Source organism: Suricata suricatta, chromosome 1, assembly GCF_006229205.1.
Source record: "Suricata suricatta isolate VVHF042 chromosome 1, meerkat_22Aug2017_6uvM2_HiC, whole genome shotgun sequence".
Taxonomy (NCBI): Eukaryota; Metazoa; Chordata; class Mammalia; order Carnivora; family Herpestidae; genus Suricata; species Suricata suricatta.
This window is the reverse complement of record NC_043700.1, coordinates 131,273,973-131,288,988: the sequence shown is the minus strand read 5'-3', so window position 1 is coordinate 131,288,988 and position 15,016 is coordinate 131,273,973. Positions and strand designations below refer to the sequence as shown.

General features: G+C 39.2%; 1 protein-coding gene across 2 annotated transcripts in view; it reads right to left on the bottom strand.

Annotated features, from left to right (window-relative positions):
* PRKG2 (protein kinase cGMP-dependent 2) overlaps positions 1-15,016 on the bottom strand; it is a 113,399-nt gene that overhangs the window by 3,811 nt on the left and 94,572 nt on the right. For both annotated transcript variants that reach the window (XM_029925771.1, XM_029925694.1), the window contains 4 exons: positions 13,524-13,687; positions 9,710-9,832; positions 8,711-8,773; positions 1,037-1,103 (listed from right to left, as the gene is read on the bottom strand). In XM_029925771.1, the coding sequence (XP_029781631.1) occupies positions 1,037-1,103; positions 8,711-8,773; positions 9,710-9,832; positions 13,524-13,687 (417 nt within the window). The remainder of the gene's footprint in view (positions 1-1,036; positions 1,104-8,710; positions 8,774-9,709; positions 9,833-13,523; positions 13,688-15,016) is intronic.

Genomic DNA, 15,016 nt, shown 5'->3' with positions numbered 1-15,016 from the left:
TCCCTCTCTTTCTGACCCTCCCCTGCTCATGCTCTCTCTCTCTCTCTCTGTCTCTCAAGAATAAATAAAAAACATTAAAAAAAATTAAAAAAAAAAAAAAAAGAAAAAACTGAGATGTCAATTAAGAATGTACAAGGGGAGACATAGATCTTTAAAATTCCAGTAATGGGGCACCTGGGTGGCTCAGTCGGTTAAGCCTCCGACTTCGGCTCAGGTCAGATCTCACGTTCGTGGGTTCGAACCCCACGTCAGGCTCTGTGCTGACAGCTCAGAGCCTGGAGCCTGCTTCAGGTTCTGTGTCTCCTTCTCTCTCTGCCCCTCCCCCTCTCATGCTCTGTCTCTCTCCGTATGAAAAATAAGTAAACATTAAAAAAATAAAAAATAAATAAATAAAATTCCAGTAACAAGAACACAGCATCGAGTCTGTAGGGTGCTGACCTAAGTTATTCCTGAGTCATTCTTCCCCCTGCAACTCAGCAGATGATCTGCTTTCTCTTGAGCTGAACTGTCCAACCAGCAACAGGCGGTGACTGAGCACATGAAAGGCGGCTAGTCCAAAGTGAGATTGCTGTAACTGTAAAATCCACTTGGGATTTCAAAATCAGTATGGAAAAATAAATGTGACATCTCATTAACATTTTATGTGGATGACACATCAAAACGGCAAGTTTTTGATACACTCACTGTAATAATTAAAATTAATTTCACTTGTTTCATTTTCCTATGGCTAAGTAGAAAATTTTAAATAATACGCATGATTCATATTACATACTTCTAGAGCCGTTTGTCAGCCTGACCAACACAGACGACCTGGGGACTTAGATTTATATGTAATTGGTTCCTGAGAATTGAGCTAATCACCATCAAATAAGAAATACTATTTAGTCCCTATAATCACAACTCCTGTGACATTTTCACTGAATTTTAAAACTCGATTAAAAAAACCCTAAAATGTGGCACATAGAAGACACCCCTATTCTGTTTATATAAACAGAAATGAGAAGTAATCAAGAAAGTAGTAGAGTAGATACCATACCTCTCTTTGTAAAGGTGATGGAAGGTTCCGCGCTTTCAGTCCCTCCCAATTAAAACCATTTAACCACCTGAGAAGTAAAAACAGTACAGAGGAATATTACTCGCCAGATCAGCTCTTAGCACATCAGATTATCTGTCAGTCCCTTCTGTTCTCTGCTGGATGCAACGGTGCAGCTGCAAGTGGGCGAGTGGAAAATGCATGTCCCCGTGGTTGTCCGCCATCACATGAAATCCATGCCCACTAACCTCAAGGGGGCAGTTAATGCTGCCCAACAATTGGTCTAGATTTCCCTTTGTTCCACTCATTGTCTCAATCCCTTAGCCTCATAATTCATACTTGGTCTTCCCTCCTCAAACTTCCAGACACCTTCCCCACCTCCATCTTCACTCCCAAATGGTGACCTGGCTTCCTACTTTACTGAAAAAAAGCTCAGCTGGTACAATCCTCCACCAGCATATCTGCCTGCCTGTCCACACCCTCGGGCTTCCATCCCTCATGCACTGGGGTTAAGGAGGTAAGGTCAGCTCGGCTCCTCCCCTGTGTACTTGACCCTGGACACGACTCTATTCAGAGGCATATTTCTGCCATTCTCCTGTCTCTTCAATCTTTAATGTCTACCTGCTGGATCATTCCCATTTTATTTCTTCCAACAACAAAAACTCCTCCTTTTATTTTTAAGTTTATTTATTTATTTTGAGAGAGAAAGAGCACTGGGGGGGGCAGAGAGACGGAGAGAGAGAGAGAGAGAGAGAGAGAGAATCCCAAGCAGGCTCCGTACTGTCAGCACAGAGAGCCCAATGTGGGGCTCGAACTTAGGAATCATTAATTTATGACTTGAGCCAATATCAAGGGTCAGACGCTTAACCAACTGAACCACCCAGGCACTGCTAAACACCCTCCCTTGACCTGAAAACTCCTTGGAAGAATTATCTAATCCCTCTACTTACCATTTTCTCCTGACCACACTGCAACTGGCATTCATCTTCCCTCCCCTTCCTCCTGTGAATCTCCTCAATTCTCAGTTTTCATCTTAACCTATGAGCATTTGCCATAAGTCCTGAAAATACTCTTTTCACTTGGCTTCCAGGACATGTTATTCTCCTACCTTCTTGGGTGCTGTTCTGCCTTTCCCATTGCTATTTCCACAGGAAGTGGGTGTGCTCCAGGGCTCAGTCCTTGAACCTTCTTTTCTCGACTACCCTCATTTCCTGGGTAATCTCATTCAGTCTTATGGCTTAGATAGCATTTACATAATGGTTACTATTTCTATTTTCAATCAAGAGCTCTCCATTCTTCCCAAGCTAATAGCTACAGCTGCGATTCCTCATCTCCCAAGTGGGTGTCTAAACTGCATCCAGCATGTAGTGGGCCCACACTGGAGCTCCAAATGTTTCCCCAGCAAGCTGGCCTCAACTCCTCCAGTTGCTCCAACCAAAGACCTTGGAGTTATCCTTTCTCTTATACTTTACCACAGTCAGCACACATATCTTGCCAGCATTACCTTCAAAATATATCTTAATTCAGACTGTGAAAAATTCTCATCACCTTCATTCACTCTACCAACATGGGCCAAGTCACTATAATTCCTCACCTGTATTATTGCAATAACTTCCTAAGAGTTCTTCCTGCTTTTGTGCACAGTAAATAACTGAACAGCAATAAGTCAGATCACATCAGACCTTTGTTCAACCCTCCTCTCCAATGCTTCCCATTTTGCTCAGTACGAAAGGCCAAGTCTTTATTATAACCCCTAAGGCCTTGCACACTACCCTTTCCACCCTTCCCACCGCCACCCATCCCCTATCTCGCCACTGTCCTACTTTGCTTCCTCTCTTTTTCCTCGTTCTTCCAACAAGCTAGAGATGCTCCCACTTTCAGACCTTTACACTCAAAACTAAATGGTTCTTTCTCCAGATCTGCATGTGGTTTGTTCCCTCAACACCTTCAGGTCTTTACTCAAGGGTCATTTTCTTAGTGAGGCCTTCTCTGACCATCCAGTGTAACATTTCACCTCCACACATCTCGCCCCCTTCCTATCCTCCTTCCTGCTTTAGTTTTCTATTTGATGTATCTGCCATATACTCTCCCTAGTTATCCTGTTCATTCTGTTTTCCTCACTAGAATGTTAGCTCCCTGAGGGCAAGAATTTTCATGTTTCCTTTCTTTCTGTGTCCCTGACACTTGGAGCAAGATTTGTCATCAAACCAGGCTCAATAAATGTTTGTTGGATACCTGAATGACTCTGCAAGAGAACACACTTACTCTTTTTATTATGTCTTAGAATACCACACCACCTTGGCGGTGCCACTCCAGATGATCTGTATACATAAAGCTCCAAGATAAAAAGGTATATTACAGTAATCTGTAATGAGGTTAGGCTGATAGCCAGATGAAATTTTCTTTTCATTTATTGCTTCCACATCATTAATCTAAAAAGAAAAAATGATCTGGGGGTGCCTGGTGGGTCAGTCAGTTAAGTGTCTGACTTTGGCTCAAGTCATGATCTCATGGTTCCTGAGTTTGAGCCCTGCATCAGGATCTGTGCTGACAGTGCAGAGCCTACATCAGATCCTCCACCTCCCTCTCACTCTTCTCCTCCCTTGTTTGTCCTCTCTCCTTCTCTCTCTCTCTCTCTCTTTCAAAAGTAAAAAAAAAAAAAAAAAACATTAAAAAAAAGAAGAAAAATAAAATAAATAAAAGTAATGATCTGGTCTGTAGGACACATATCAAACTTGGTAGGCTAGAAATGCAAAAGTAGAAGTGAGGAGGCCTTCCTTCTCTTGGATGTAAATAATGTATTCTGTCTCTTAGACTCTTATAAGGAACATGGAATCATACTGTTCTTTTCTACTGCGTCAGGTCAAGTCAGTTCTCCAGCAAAAGTTATGGAACGTCAATTTGGTCTCGGGTATGAAAAAAACCACAAAGATCTTGCTTTTAAGATATTTATATTTTGGTAGTAGGTTACAAACAAACAGAAAAAAACAAGTAAACAATACTAATACTTCAATTAATTTCAAAAAAATTTTTTAATGTTTTTTATTTATTTTTGATACAGAGAGAGACAGAGCATGAAAGGGGGAGGGTCAGAGAGAGAGGGAGATACAGAATTGGAAGCAGGCTCCAGGCTCTGAGCTAGCTGTTAGCACAGAGCCCGACGCGGGGCTCGAACCCACGAACGTGAGATCTGACCTGAGCCGAAGCCGGAGGCTTACCCGACTGAGCCACCCAGGCGCCCCTCAATTAATTTCAGATACCAGTAAGGACTAGGAAGATAAAAGAGAATAATGTGGTGGGTGACTGAGATGGGATGGACAGAATGGAAAGGGAGAGAGCCATGAGAAGACTTGTGGCAAGGGCCTAAATGAAAGGACGTGATAGAAATGAGCTGAGGTGTGGTGAATGGAGAGGAAACTAGAAAAAAAAAATAGACATCTGAGAACTGGCCAGAGGCTAGGCCACGTAAGCATTGTAGCTCATACTATGGAATCAAGATTTTAAGCTTAATGGAAAGCCATGAAAAGTTCTCAGTAAGGGGCACTTGGGTGGTTCAGTTGATTAAGCGTCCAACTCTTGATCGTGGCTCAAGTCATGATCTCACGGTTTGTGAGTTCCAGCCCCGCTCTGGCTCCACATACTGACAGTGCAGAGCCTGCTTGGGATTCTCTCTCTTCCTTTCTCTCTGCTCCCAATCCCCACTTGCTCTCTCTCAAAACAAATTAAAACAAAACAGAAACTTAATACGAGGGAAAGAGTCACTGTCAGGGACTTCACACCATCAGTGCAAAGCCTGCTTGGGATTCTCTTGCTCCTCTCTCTCTCTATGCCACTCCCCTGATAGTGCCTCTCTTTCTCTCAGAATAAATAAATGTAAAAAAAAAAAAAAAGACAAACAAGAAAGTTCTAAGGAAACCACGGAAACTAAGCACGCTTTTAAAAGATCCTTCTGGCTGCTATGTGGAGCATGACCACAGGGGGCCGTGATGAGGTGGGGCTTTGTTAGGGGCATGAGGCTGAAGGCTCAGTGATATGGGACAGCTGTCACATTCCTGTCTATGAGCCACTCCAGAAGTTATACTTTTCCATCATTTTTTGAAAAAAAAAATGTTTATTTATTTTTGAGAAAGAGAGAGAATGAGAACTGGGGAGGGACAGAGAAAGAGGGAGACAGAGAATCCCAAGCAAGCTTCACTGACAGCACAGAGCCTGACAGAGACTAGAACTCACCAATGATGAGACCATGACTGGACCTAAAATCAAGAGTGGGGTGCTTAACTGAGCCACCCGGGCCCCTATGCTCCTCCATCTTTCTAATCTTTTCTCACCCCTGGAGTTGGTTTTCATTCAGTGTCTGACTGGCTTTCCCACTCCAAGTCTAAGCTTAGCAAGACAAAAAGTACCATAAACAGAGAGAAGGCTTTAGTGCATTCCATTTCAGATGCCATTCTTAACTGAAAGTGCCATTTTAGTTAGTGCCGAGACACTAATCAAAGAATGAAGGTCAGACAGTGACCCCAACTGCATGGCCTCCTCTCTTCTTGGCTACAAAACCACCGAAGTCCCCTCCTTGATCTGCCCATCAGCTCCTTTGCGTAAACTGAGGTTCCATTTTTTAGGGGATTTCTAGGTTCACAGTTAGGTGAATCCTTTTCTTTTGCCACCAAATATTGCCACAATCTAACATATTTTACGGTGCTCTCTACCCAGAAGCTACTCCATAAATATTAATAAAAATTATTGCTGTTATTCTACGGAATCAAAGAGCCTATACATTTTTCGCGGAGTACAATTTGTTACAATTTGACTTATGGCAATATTTACTTAACATGAGTGGCCATTCACTTAACACTTGGCCTTTTGACACCAACCACATTTTAAGCAATGTAAGCGCCCCCATGCATGCATGTGTGAAAAATATTCACCAAAGAAATATTAGCAGCAATGGCACATAAATCGTCTCTTCATTTTTAGAAGACCCATAGAAGCTATTCTTGAAAGTAATTTTAGCGGCTAGAAATATTAAAAGTAACATTAAAACACTTGAAACAAATTATACTTCTGCCTAGCAGGAAAGGTTTAAGTGCACCCTACAAATACATTATCCCTCTTTCCAGATAGGTGTTGGGAGACATGAGCGGTGCCTAGTTTATAAGTAAGCTCAGAAACAGGAGAGGGAGGTGCTCTGATTATTTTTAGTTCAGGTGAATGGACAAACACAGCAATATGCCATGTTAAATCATATTGTTTTTAAATCCAAACTTAAAATGAATGGGTCTCTAAGAAAAAAGCGTATGTTTTACTTTAGAGAAAAGTGGGAAACTCTGATGGCAAATTTCAGAAAGAAACGCTTTTTAAGTCTAAGAATATACTGAGTACAGAAGCTAGAAGGCTTGGAGACCTATGGAAGGTTTTAGAACCCTCCTACTTGAAGGCAAGGAGAGATCGATTTTTCAGGTCCCACCTGCCTCAGCTTTATATCTTAAGAAGCACGATGAAAATCAGATGAAATAATGTCTTTGAGCTGCCCGGGCTCATTGAGAGGCACTGTGTAAATTTGGTACATCTCATTACTGATCTCTACGTCATGTGCTGCACTCTGACTGTATCCTAATGTGGCAAAGAAGATCCTGCCTGTGAAGAAGCATGGGTAAATTAATCCCCACAGGGAAGGAAATTCAAAATTCTTCATTACCATGCTGACATGAGAAAATCCTTTCATATCAATTTGCATGTGCATCCAATCACAACTTGACAGCTACATTTAAATGAGCCTCAGGTAAATAAAAAATAAAAGATAAAACCAGAGCCTGTTAACTCAAGCACCCCAGAGCAAAACATGAAGACGCGTCTTTCAAGAGAGAAAGGAGGAAAATATATTGGAAGAATGACTTAATTGACAGGACACTTGTTTGCCCAATATGAATAGCATGCTTATGTGTCATTTTATAATGAGAACAGAAATTGTGATAACAGCATGGAGAAAGAAAGATAAATTGGAATCTAAGACAAATAATGAGCTTGACACTGAAGGTGATCCAAAGGATGACAAAGAACAATAAAATACCAAAAGCATTTTGATGTCTCTAAAATGCGCAGATGAGTCTGTATCATCCTCCTTCTCTCCTAACACACCCTTAAGGCAAAGCCCAGTATGAATTTACAATGTTGAATACATGGCTTTATTTCAAGTAAGTTCATGAATAGATAGAGCGGGGTTGGCAGCCTGGGGATTTTTTTTTTTTTTTTGAAGCTGCACCACTACTGTGAAAGCAAAATGAATAGTGTTTCTATTCAGAAGCTTCTCTCCCTTTTATTTTCACACTGTTATGTGCCTCTACTTCTTCAGTAAAAAAATATCCAGATAGGAATGAAATACTGAGAGGTGTTTTCATTTCTGAATAGAAAACACTTTAGTGGGTTCACATGTTTTCAATGATGAAATTCTCAAATTTAGTTTTCTTTTATCAATGGTACTATCAACAGGTGATATTTTATATCTGTATATCATGAGCAAAATTAAAATATCTTGAGGACTGCAGGATTAAGCGAGGCATCAATTTAAAAAAGATATTCAGGGGAACCTGGGTGGTTCAATTAGTTGGGCGTCCAACTCTTGATTTCAGTTCAGGTCATGATCCCAGGGTCATGGAATTGAGCCCCAAATGGGGCTCCTTGATAGGCATGGAGGCTGCTTAATTCTCTCTGTCTCTCTCTCTCTCCCTCTGCCCTCTCCCCTGCTCACATTCTCTCTTTCAAAAAGTAAACAAACAAACAAAAAACCTGAAAGGCTTTAACCCAACATATGCAACCAAATCAAACAGGATAATTCATGACGTTACCAATGTTCTGAAGGCCAGCTTTAGAAATCCACAAAACTGAACAGATGCATATTAGATTATTTGAGGTTTGTGGAAATCAATGTGCTTTACCTCAAAAGTAAAATACAACACTGGGCCTCAAAATTTGGAGAGCAATTAGAGGAAAATTATATATAAAATACATTTATATTATTAACTGAAACTGAAAAATAACACTATTTAACAGTTGATTTCTCTTTGATATTGTCAACAGTGACTATATTGTTGTACTTTAATCACAAATCAAAGGTCAAAATTAAAACTTAATTCCTCTAGAAAATCCAAGTTGATATTTAAAAAAATTAAAAGTAATATATAAGAAGCTTAGTCTCTATAACATAAAGATGTGGTTTTGTCACTTGTTTTAGAACTTCATCCATTCTTGATGTGAATTTCCAGCAGTAGAGAAATCACTTTAAGATTGATTATTGTAACTGCACCTAGTAAAACACAAATTAAAAATAAAACCAAAAAGGAAAAATTGAGCATCTGTAAAGGGACCTTTGTGACATACTGAGAAAAACTTCAATTTTTTCCTATAAAATTCTTTTATGTTTCTTATTTATTTTTGAGAGACTGAGAGAGACAGCCCCAGCAGAAGAGGGCCCTTGAGAGAGGGAGACACAGAATCTGAAGCAGGCTCCAGTCTTTGAGCTGTCAGCACAGAGTCCGACATGGGGGCACGAACCCACGAACGAACCATGAGATCATGACCTGAGTCAGAGTCAGATTCTTAACCGACTGAGCCACCCAGGTGCCCCAATTTTTTTCCTATGAATTTCAATTTTTATTTCTGGGCAGAGAATTAGCTGTGTACCTGTGTCTCTTAATGTCATTGATTCCATTCTTCAGATTTCCAAGTCTTTCCGTTGGATTTTGCCTAAAATAAAAAAAAAAAAAAATTTTTAACAGGCAATGTATAGTAATTATGGCACAGTGAATTTTAAATTAAAATTTAACATTTTTTCTATATGTATTTATTCATTCATTGTTCAACAATATCTACAGACCAGCCAGCTGAGTATATAGGGAGATGAAAACCACATGCCCTTCTCTGGCATGTGTGTATGTATATAGATGCACGTACCCCAGAACTTTAAGTGAGCTATGAATAAATGCCTAAGAAAACAGGAGGATGCTATCTTACCAACTTTGCTAAAAAAATCAGGGAAAGCTTTCAAGAATCATTTACATCTGATCTGGAATCTTAGAAGCATGGAGAAATTTCTGTCAGCAACCCACATTTAGGTTTCATGTTCTAAATTTATTCAATGTTAATGATTTAAAACACAAAGTTCAAATATGCAAAAAAAAGAAAGAAAACAGTGACAAAGTAAACTTTAAACACAAATTCTGTTCTCCAATAAATGATTTTTAAGGGTAAACAGAAACTTAGAATAATTTAAAATAAGGCCAGAGGAGTACAGTTTTTTAAAATGAAGGCTGAGAGGGATTTTAGTAACACTTTATCATCACCACTGATTTTCTCTCAAAATCACAAGGCAGTAAGTTAATAATCCTTTATTAAACTAAGGTTCATTTTGCCTTATAACAGATAAAGGTCATTGTCAAAGACAAGCTGAAAACTGTGGATCTCTTTTCAACTGTAAGTAGGTACTGTGATTCTGAAACATAAAGTAAACTCAAATTCCCGGTTGAAGACTACAAAACAGAAAATGACTTTCTTTAAATATAATTTAGCTACATAGAAAAGTACAGAAAGTAAACATATACCTAATTTTAAAATGTATGGAAACAGAAATGAGAACACTTTCCACATTCCCCAGGAACTAAGGCTTTTAATTTTCATTCTCACCTGCAAAGCCTGCGAATCAAATCCTCAGGCCGTCTTGTTATCTTTCTGGGAAAATCCATTTTTTCAATTCCTTTTAGAATCAAATTGTAGGTCATCATTTGGTCAATCCCAGAAAAGGGAGGGCTGGAGAAAAGCCAAAACAGGACACTAGGACTGACGTCTCATATCCATTTACAACTGAGTTTTCTTTTCTTTTCTTCCCTTCCACCCTCCCTCCTTCTTTCTCCTTTGATGTTGTACAGAAAATATCTGGATATATGCTAGAAAATAATTTCATTAGTTTCATATCACTTAACAAATTACACACATACACAACAGGTAATCTGTCAGGTGGGTGATGATAATCACTAAAAAGAAAAATAAAGGAGGAGACAAAGTGACAGAGAGAGGTGTGATTTTCTTCGACCTGATAGATTGGAAAAGCCTCTTTCATAAGTTGACAATTAAGCAGTGGTGTCAGTGAAGTGAGGGAGGAAATGAGCCACACTTATTATCTGCAGGCATAAAACTCAAAGGGCCTGAGTTGTTCTGGGAACAGTGAAGGCAGGATTGCGGGGGGAATGAGGAAGCAAGCAGGGCAGTAGAAGAAATGAGGGCCCCATCATGTGAAGCTAGTGGATGATGGTGAAGACCTAGGGATATGTCTGAGTCAGATGATGGAGTTTACAGTTGTCAGAGTAAGCTTTTTTTTAATGTGTCAAAACTGACTCGTGACAGTGCTAGTGGTGGGGAAAGAAAGGTCCGGTGGCCTGAACTAGGATAGTAGAAGTGAAAGCGGTGAGATGTGGTTGGATTCTGATCTATTTAGATGCTAAAGCCAACAGGATTTGCTAATGGGGTGAATGTGGTATATGAGAGAAGAAAAGGATTCAAGAATGATGCTAGTGTTCTGACTTATGGAATGGAGCTAGTGTTTTCTAAGAGAAGGAAGGCTGGAATGGGGGGTCAGAGGTGTGGGTGCAGGGGTACACAGCAGGTTATGAAATACCCAAATAGAGTTATGTTTTAATTGTTCACACAGAGGGGCTAAGCTGGCAGATAAATTTATGAGTCTGGCATTCAGGAAACAGGTCAGAGCTGGAGGTCTGATTCTGGGGCATCGTCAGACAGTATTTCTGGTTTGATAATATCAATCCAGGAGTGAGTAGACAGAAAAGAGATCAAGGACTAAAGTGGCCCAATGTTGAGAAGTCAGGAGGATGAGAAGGCCCAGCAGTGAAGACTGTGATAGAGCCACCAATGTGAGAAAAGAAATGAGAGAAAGAGAAGTCTTAGAAGCCATATGAAGAGAGTATTTCAAGGAATGTGTTCCCACAGTAAGAAAGCATTGGGAATTGACCATTGAATTTGGATAACACTTTAACTCATACACTTGGCTTTTTTAAAAACACTTCATTCTACTATGTTGTTTAAGTTTTGAAAAGTCAAGGTGACTTTCATGAACTACGCTGCTATATCTTGGCCATGCTAGAGACCTTTTGATACTGACAGTTCCCACTCTTAGTAACAAACCTGAGATAAGGTTGCTGAACCAAGTCTGCAATAGTCTATGTTTTGCTTATGTAACAAAAGGCATTGCTATATTTTCAATATTTACATATTTACAACTATGTTATGTTTGTTGTGTCTTGGTTTATTTTAGTTCTTTTCTCATTTTCATTTACCTCCTGATTCTAGAGTTCAGGTCATTTAACATTAACATTTCTCTTGCCCTACCCTGAAAACCTTTATGAAAATAATCTCCCAACTTCTTCTTGACAGCTCAAAGCCACTTTAGCAACTCCACATTATCATGGTTCCCCCCCCTCCTTATTCTCTCCCTTTATTTCCATACTCCTTGTAGCAATTTATTGCAGCTGATAAAGACTGAGATGTATGTTCTTTAGTTACCTACAGGAACCATATGTATCTCTTAGAAATACAGCTGACAAATTTCCCAGGGGGAAGGAACAAATTCATGAAACAGAACTCCTTGTGTCCCAAGACCTTAAATAACTTTCTCTCTGAATGACAGTCTGGACGATTTTCTCTTCTTTTCCTCAAAATCTTAAGCAATGAATATTGGAAAATGAATACAGATAATATAAAATAATTTTTCATATCTGTTTGTGTAATGCATGTGAACAGGAAAGTAGAATTTAGCCACGGGAAATTTAACACTGGAATTTGTAGTATGAAAGTTCAAGATCTTGTGAAACCTTTTTTAAACGTTTATTTTTTTTGAGAGAGAGAGACACACACACAGTGCAAGTCGGGGATGGGCAGAAGAGATGGAGACACAGAATCTGAAGCAGGCGCCAGGCTCTGAGCTGTCAGAGCAGCAGAACCCAATGCAGAACTCAAATCCATGAACTATGAGATCATGACCTGAGCTGAAGTAGGACACTTAACTGACTGAGCCACCTAGGTGTGCCTATGAAACTCTTTAGGTATGTGTAGAGACTTGAATCCCCATCAACAGGCTCATTCCAATATTTTCTATGCCACTCCATATGCAAATCTTCCTTGATATAAGACTGAGAATATTTGTTCATAAAAATTAACAGGATGATCAAATCAGTTAACTGAATCAGAAACAGAGGTAGAAAACTGAACTAAATCCTGTGTATATGTCCAAGCATTACATTAAAAACACATATGGGGTGGCTTGGGTGGCTCAGTCCATTTAGTGTCCAACTTTAGCTCAGATCAGGATCTCATCATTCAGTTCTTGAGTTCCAGACCTGCATCAGGCTGCTTGCTGTTAGCACAGAACTCACTTCAGATCTTCTGCCCCCTCTCTCTCTCTGCCCCTCCCCATACCTATGCACATGCTCACTCTCTCTCTCTCAAAAATTAATAGACATTTTAAAAAAAGGCATGGGCATGTAATGGAAAGTGTGTCACAATTAGAGTTAGAAGATCTGGGATCAAACCCCTGATATTAAGCAGGTAGCTGTCTGTCCTGGCTTTCTAATCCATAAACTTTAAATCATAAACTACTCATAATAAAAATTTAAATTATAAAATAATAAAAATTCCTTCCTAAACTTCCACATTGACTTATAAAAGCAAAACTAGATAATACCTATGGAAGTGCTTTATAAACTGTAAAGTGTTTCACAACGTGACATAATATTACATAGAGCCTATTATGTGTGTGTGCACGTGTGGGTATAAATGCACATGCACAGATGTGTATGCATGCATGTGGGTTAAATATTTGGGATCTTGGATTCATTCACATAGCCTTTTAATCCCTACAGGAATGATAATTCAATTTTCACTGCTAAGCCTCCTGCTGTGTCTTCTGGTCTCTGTTCATTAGCACCTCTAGAGAACAGATGACAAGGAAATTAAAATTTAAATCCAGCACTGTTCCTTTCTCTTAGCTTTTTTCATTAACGATTTATTGGGAAGATGGTAGAACATGGCTAAATGTAGTTTCAATCCTTAATAGCTTTAACTGAAATATGATTACTATTTTCTCAATACAAAAAAAATATATAAGAGGAGATAATAAAAGCCCATAACTTCAGTTATTTTTCTTAGTCTTAAAACAGGATTACCAAAATCTTCACACCCTTAGCATGTTATCTATAATAAGAGGCTTTGCCATTTTAGGTAGACCACAGAAATTCTGTATTTCTTTCTCGTACCTTCCTCAATGTGTTCTCTACGTTACAAACCAGGAAGCAGCTCTATGTAAAATATACATACAGGAAAAGTCATCACATTGAATCAAAACACATTTATAAAATGTTAAACTCTTAGATTATATATGTTTATCATTAGTAAATTATTTTGGCAATTCTGTGAACCTGAATGTACTTACTTGCCAGTTAGAAGCTCATATACTAGAATTCCCAAGGACCAAAAATCCACACTGAAGTCATGCCCTTTGTTGAGAATGACTTCAGGAGCTACATACTCTGGAGTTCCACAGAATGTCCACGTTTTCTGTCCAGATCCTATTTTCTTAGCAAATCCAAAGTCAACCTGGAAAAGAATGCCAAAGACATTTTCAGAGACCATAAAACTCAGATTCTTCTTTAAGTCTCCATCTGACTTCTCCTATCCATCCTCCCCTTCACACACACACACACACACACACACACACACACACACACAACCTGACACTATCATGTATTTTTCTGCAGACCTGGGTATGAATCTAGTTACACTGGACAAAGTCCCAAGCACATACTTCTATGCCCTAGTCTCCTAAAGGATAAGAGGAATGGCTGGCAAGGGTAGACCACTACAACACACGTGAAGCTCAGAGCAAGCAGACAATTTTCCAATCAATGGTGGTACTCATCAGGAAGAGGAGAGAAAGGGGAGTCCTGGTGCACTTCAAGCTCCATCATAAAAAGAAAAATAGCAGAATTGACAGTTTGGGAAAGATCATTATTGAATGAAACAAAAGGGAGTCTTAAAATTCTGATCAATCTTTAAGAACCATTACAAGATGCAGACAAAGTATTTGACAAAATACAGCACCCTTTCTTAATAAAAACCCTTGAGAAAGTTGGAATAGAAGGAACTTACTTAAACATTATAAAAGCAATTTATGAAAAGTCCACAGCTAATATCATCCTCAATGAGAAAAAACTGAGAGCTTTCCCCCTGAGATCAGGAACATGACAGGGGTGTCCACTCTCACCACTGTTGTTTAACATAGTGCTGGAAGTCCTACCATCAGCAATCAGACAACAAAAGGAAATAAAAGGCATCAGAATTGGCAAAGAAGAAGTCAAACTTTTACTTTTCGCAGATGACATGATACTCTACATGGAAAGCCCGGCAGAATCCACCAGAAGACTTTTAGAACTGATCAATAAATTCAGTAAAGTTGCAGGGTACAAAATCAATGTACAGAAATTGGTTGCTTTGCTATACACCAACAATGAAGCAGTAGAAAGAGAAATGAAGAAACTGCTCCCATTCACAATTGCACAAAAAACCATAAAATACCTAGGAATAAACCTAACCAAGGATGTAAAAGACCTGTATAATACAAACTATAGAAAACTTATGAAAGAGATTGAAGAAGACATCAAGAAATGGTTAAACATTCCATGCTGATGGATCAGAAGAATAAACATTGTGAAAATGTCATTACTACCCAAAGCAATCTACACATTCAATGCAATTCCCATCAAAATTGCACCAGCATTCTTCTCAAGGCTAGAATAAGCTATCCTCAAATTCGTATGGAACCACAAAAGTACCTGAATAGCCAAAGTAATACTGAAGAAAAAAACCAAAGCAGGAGGTATCAGAATCTCAGACTTTAGCCTCTACTACAAAGCTGTCATCATCAAG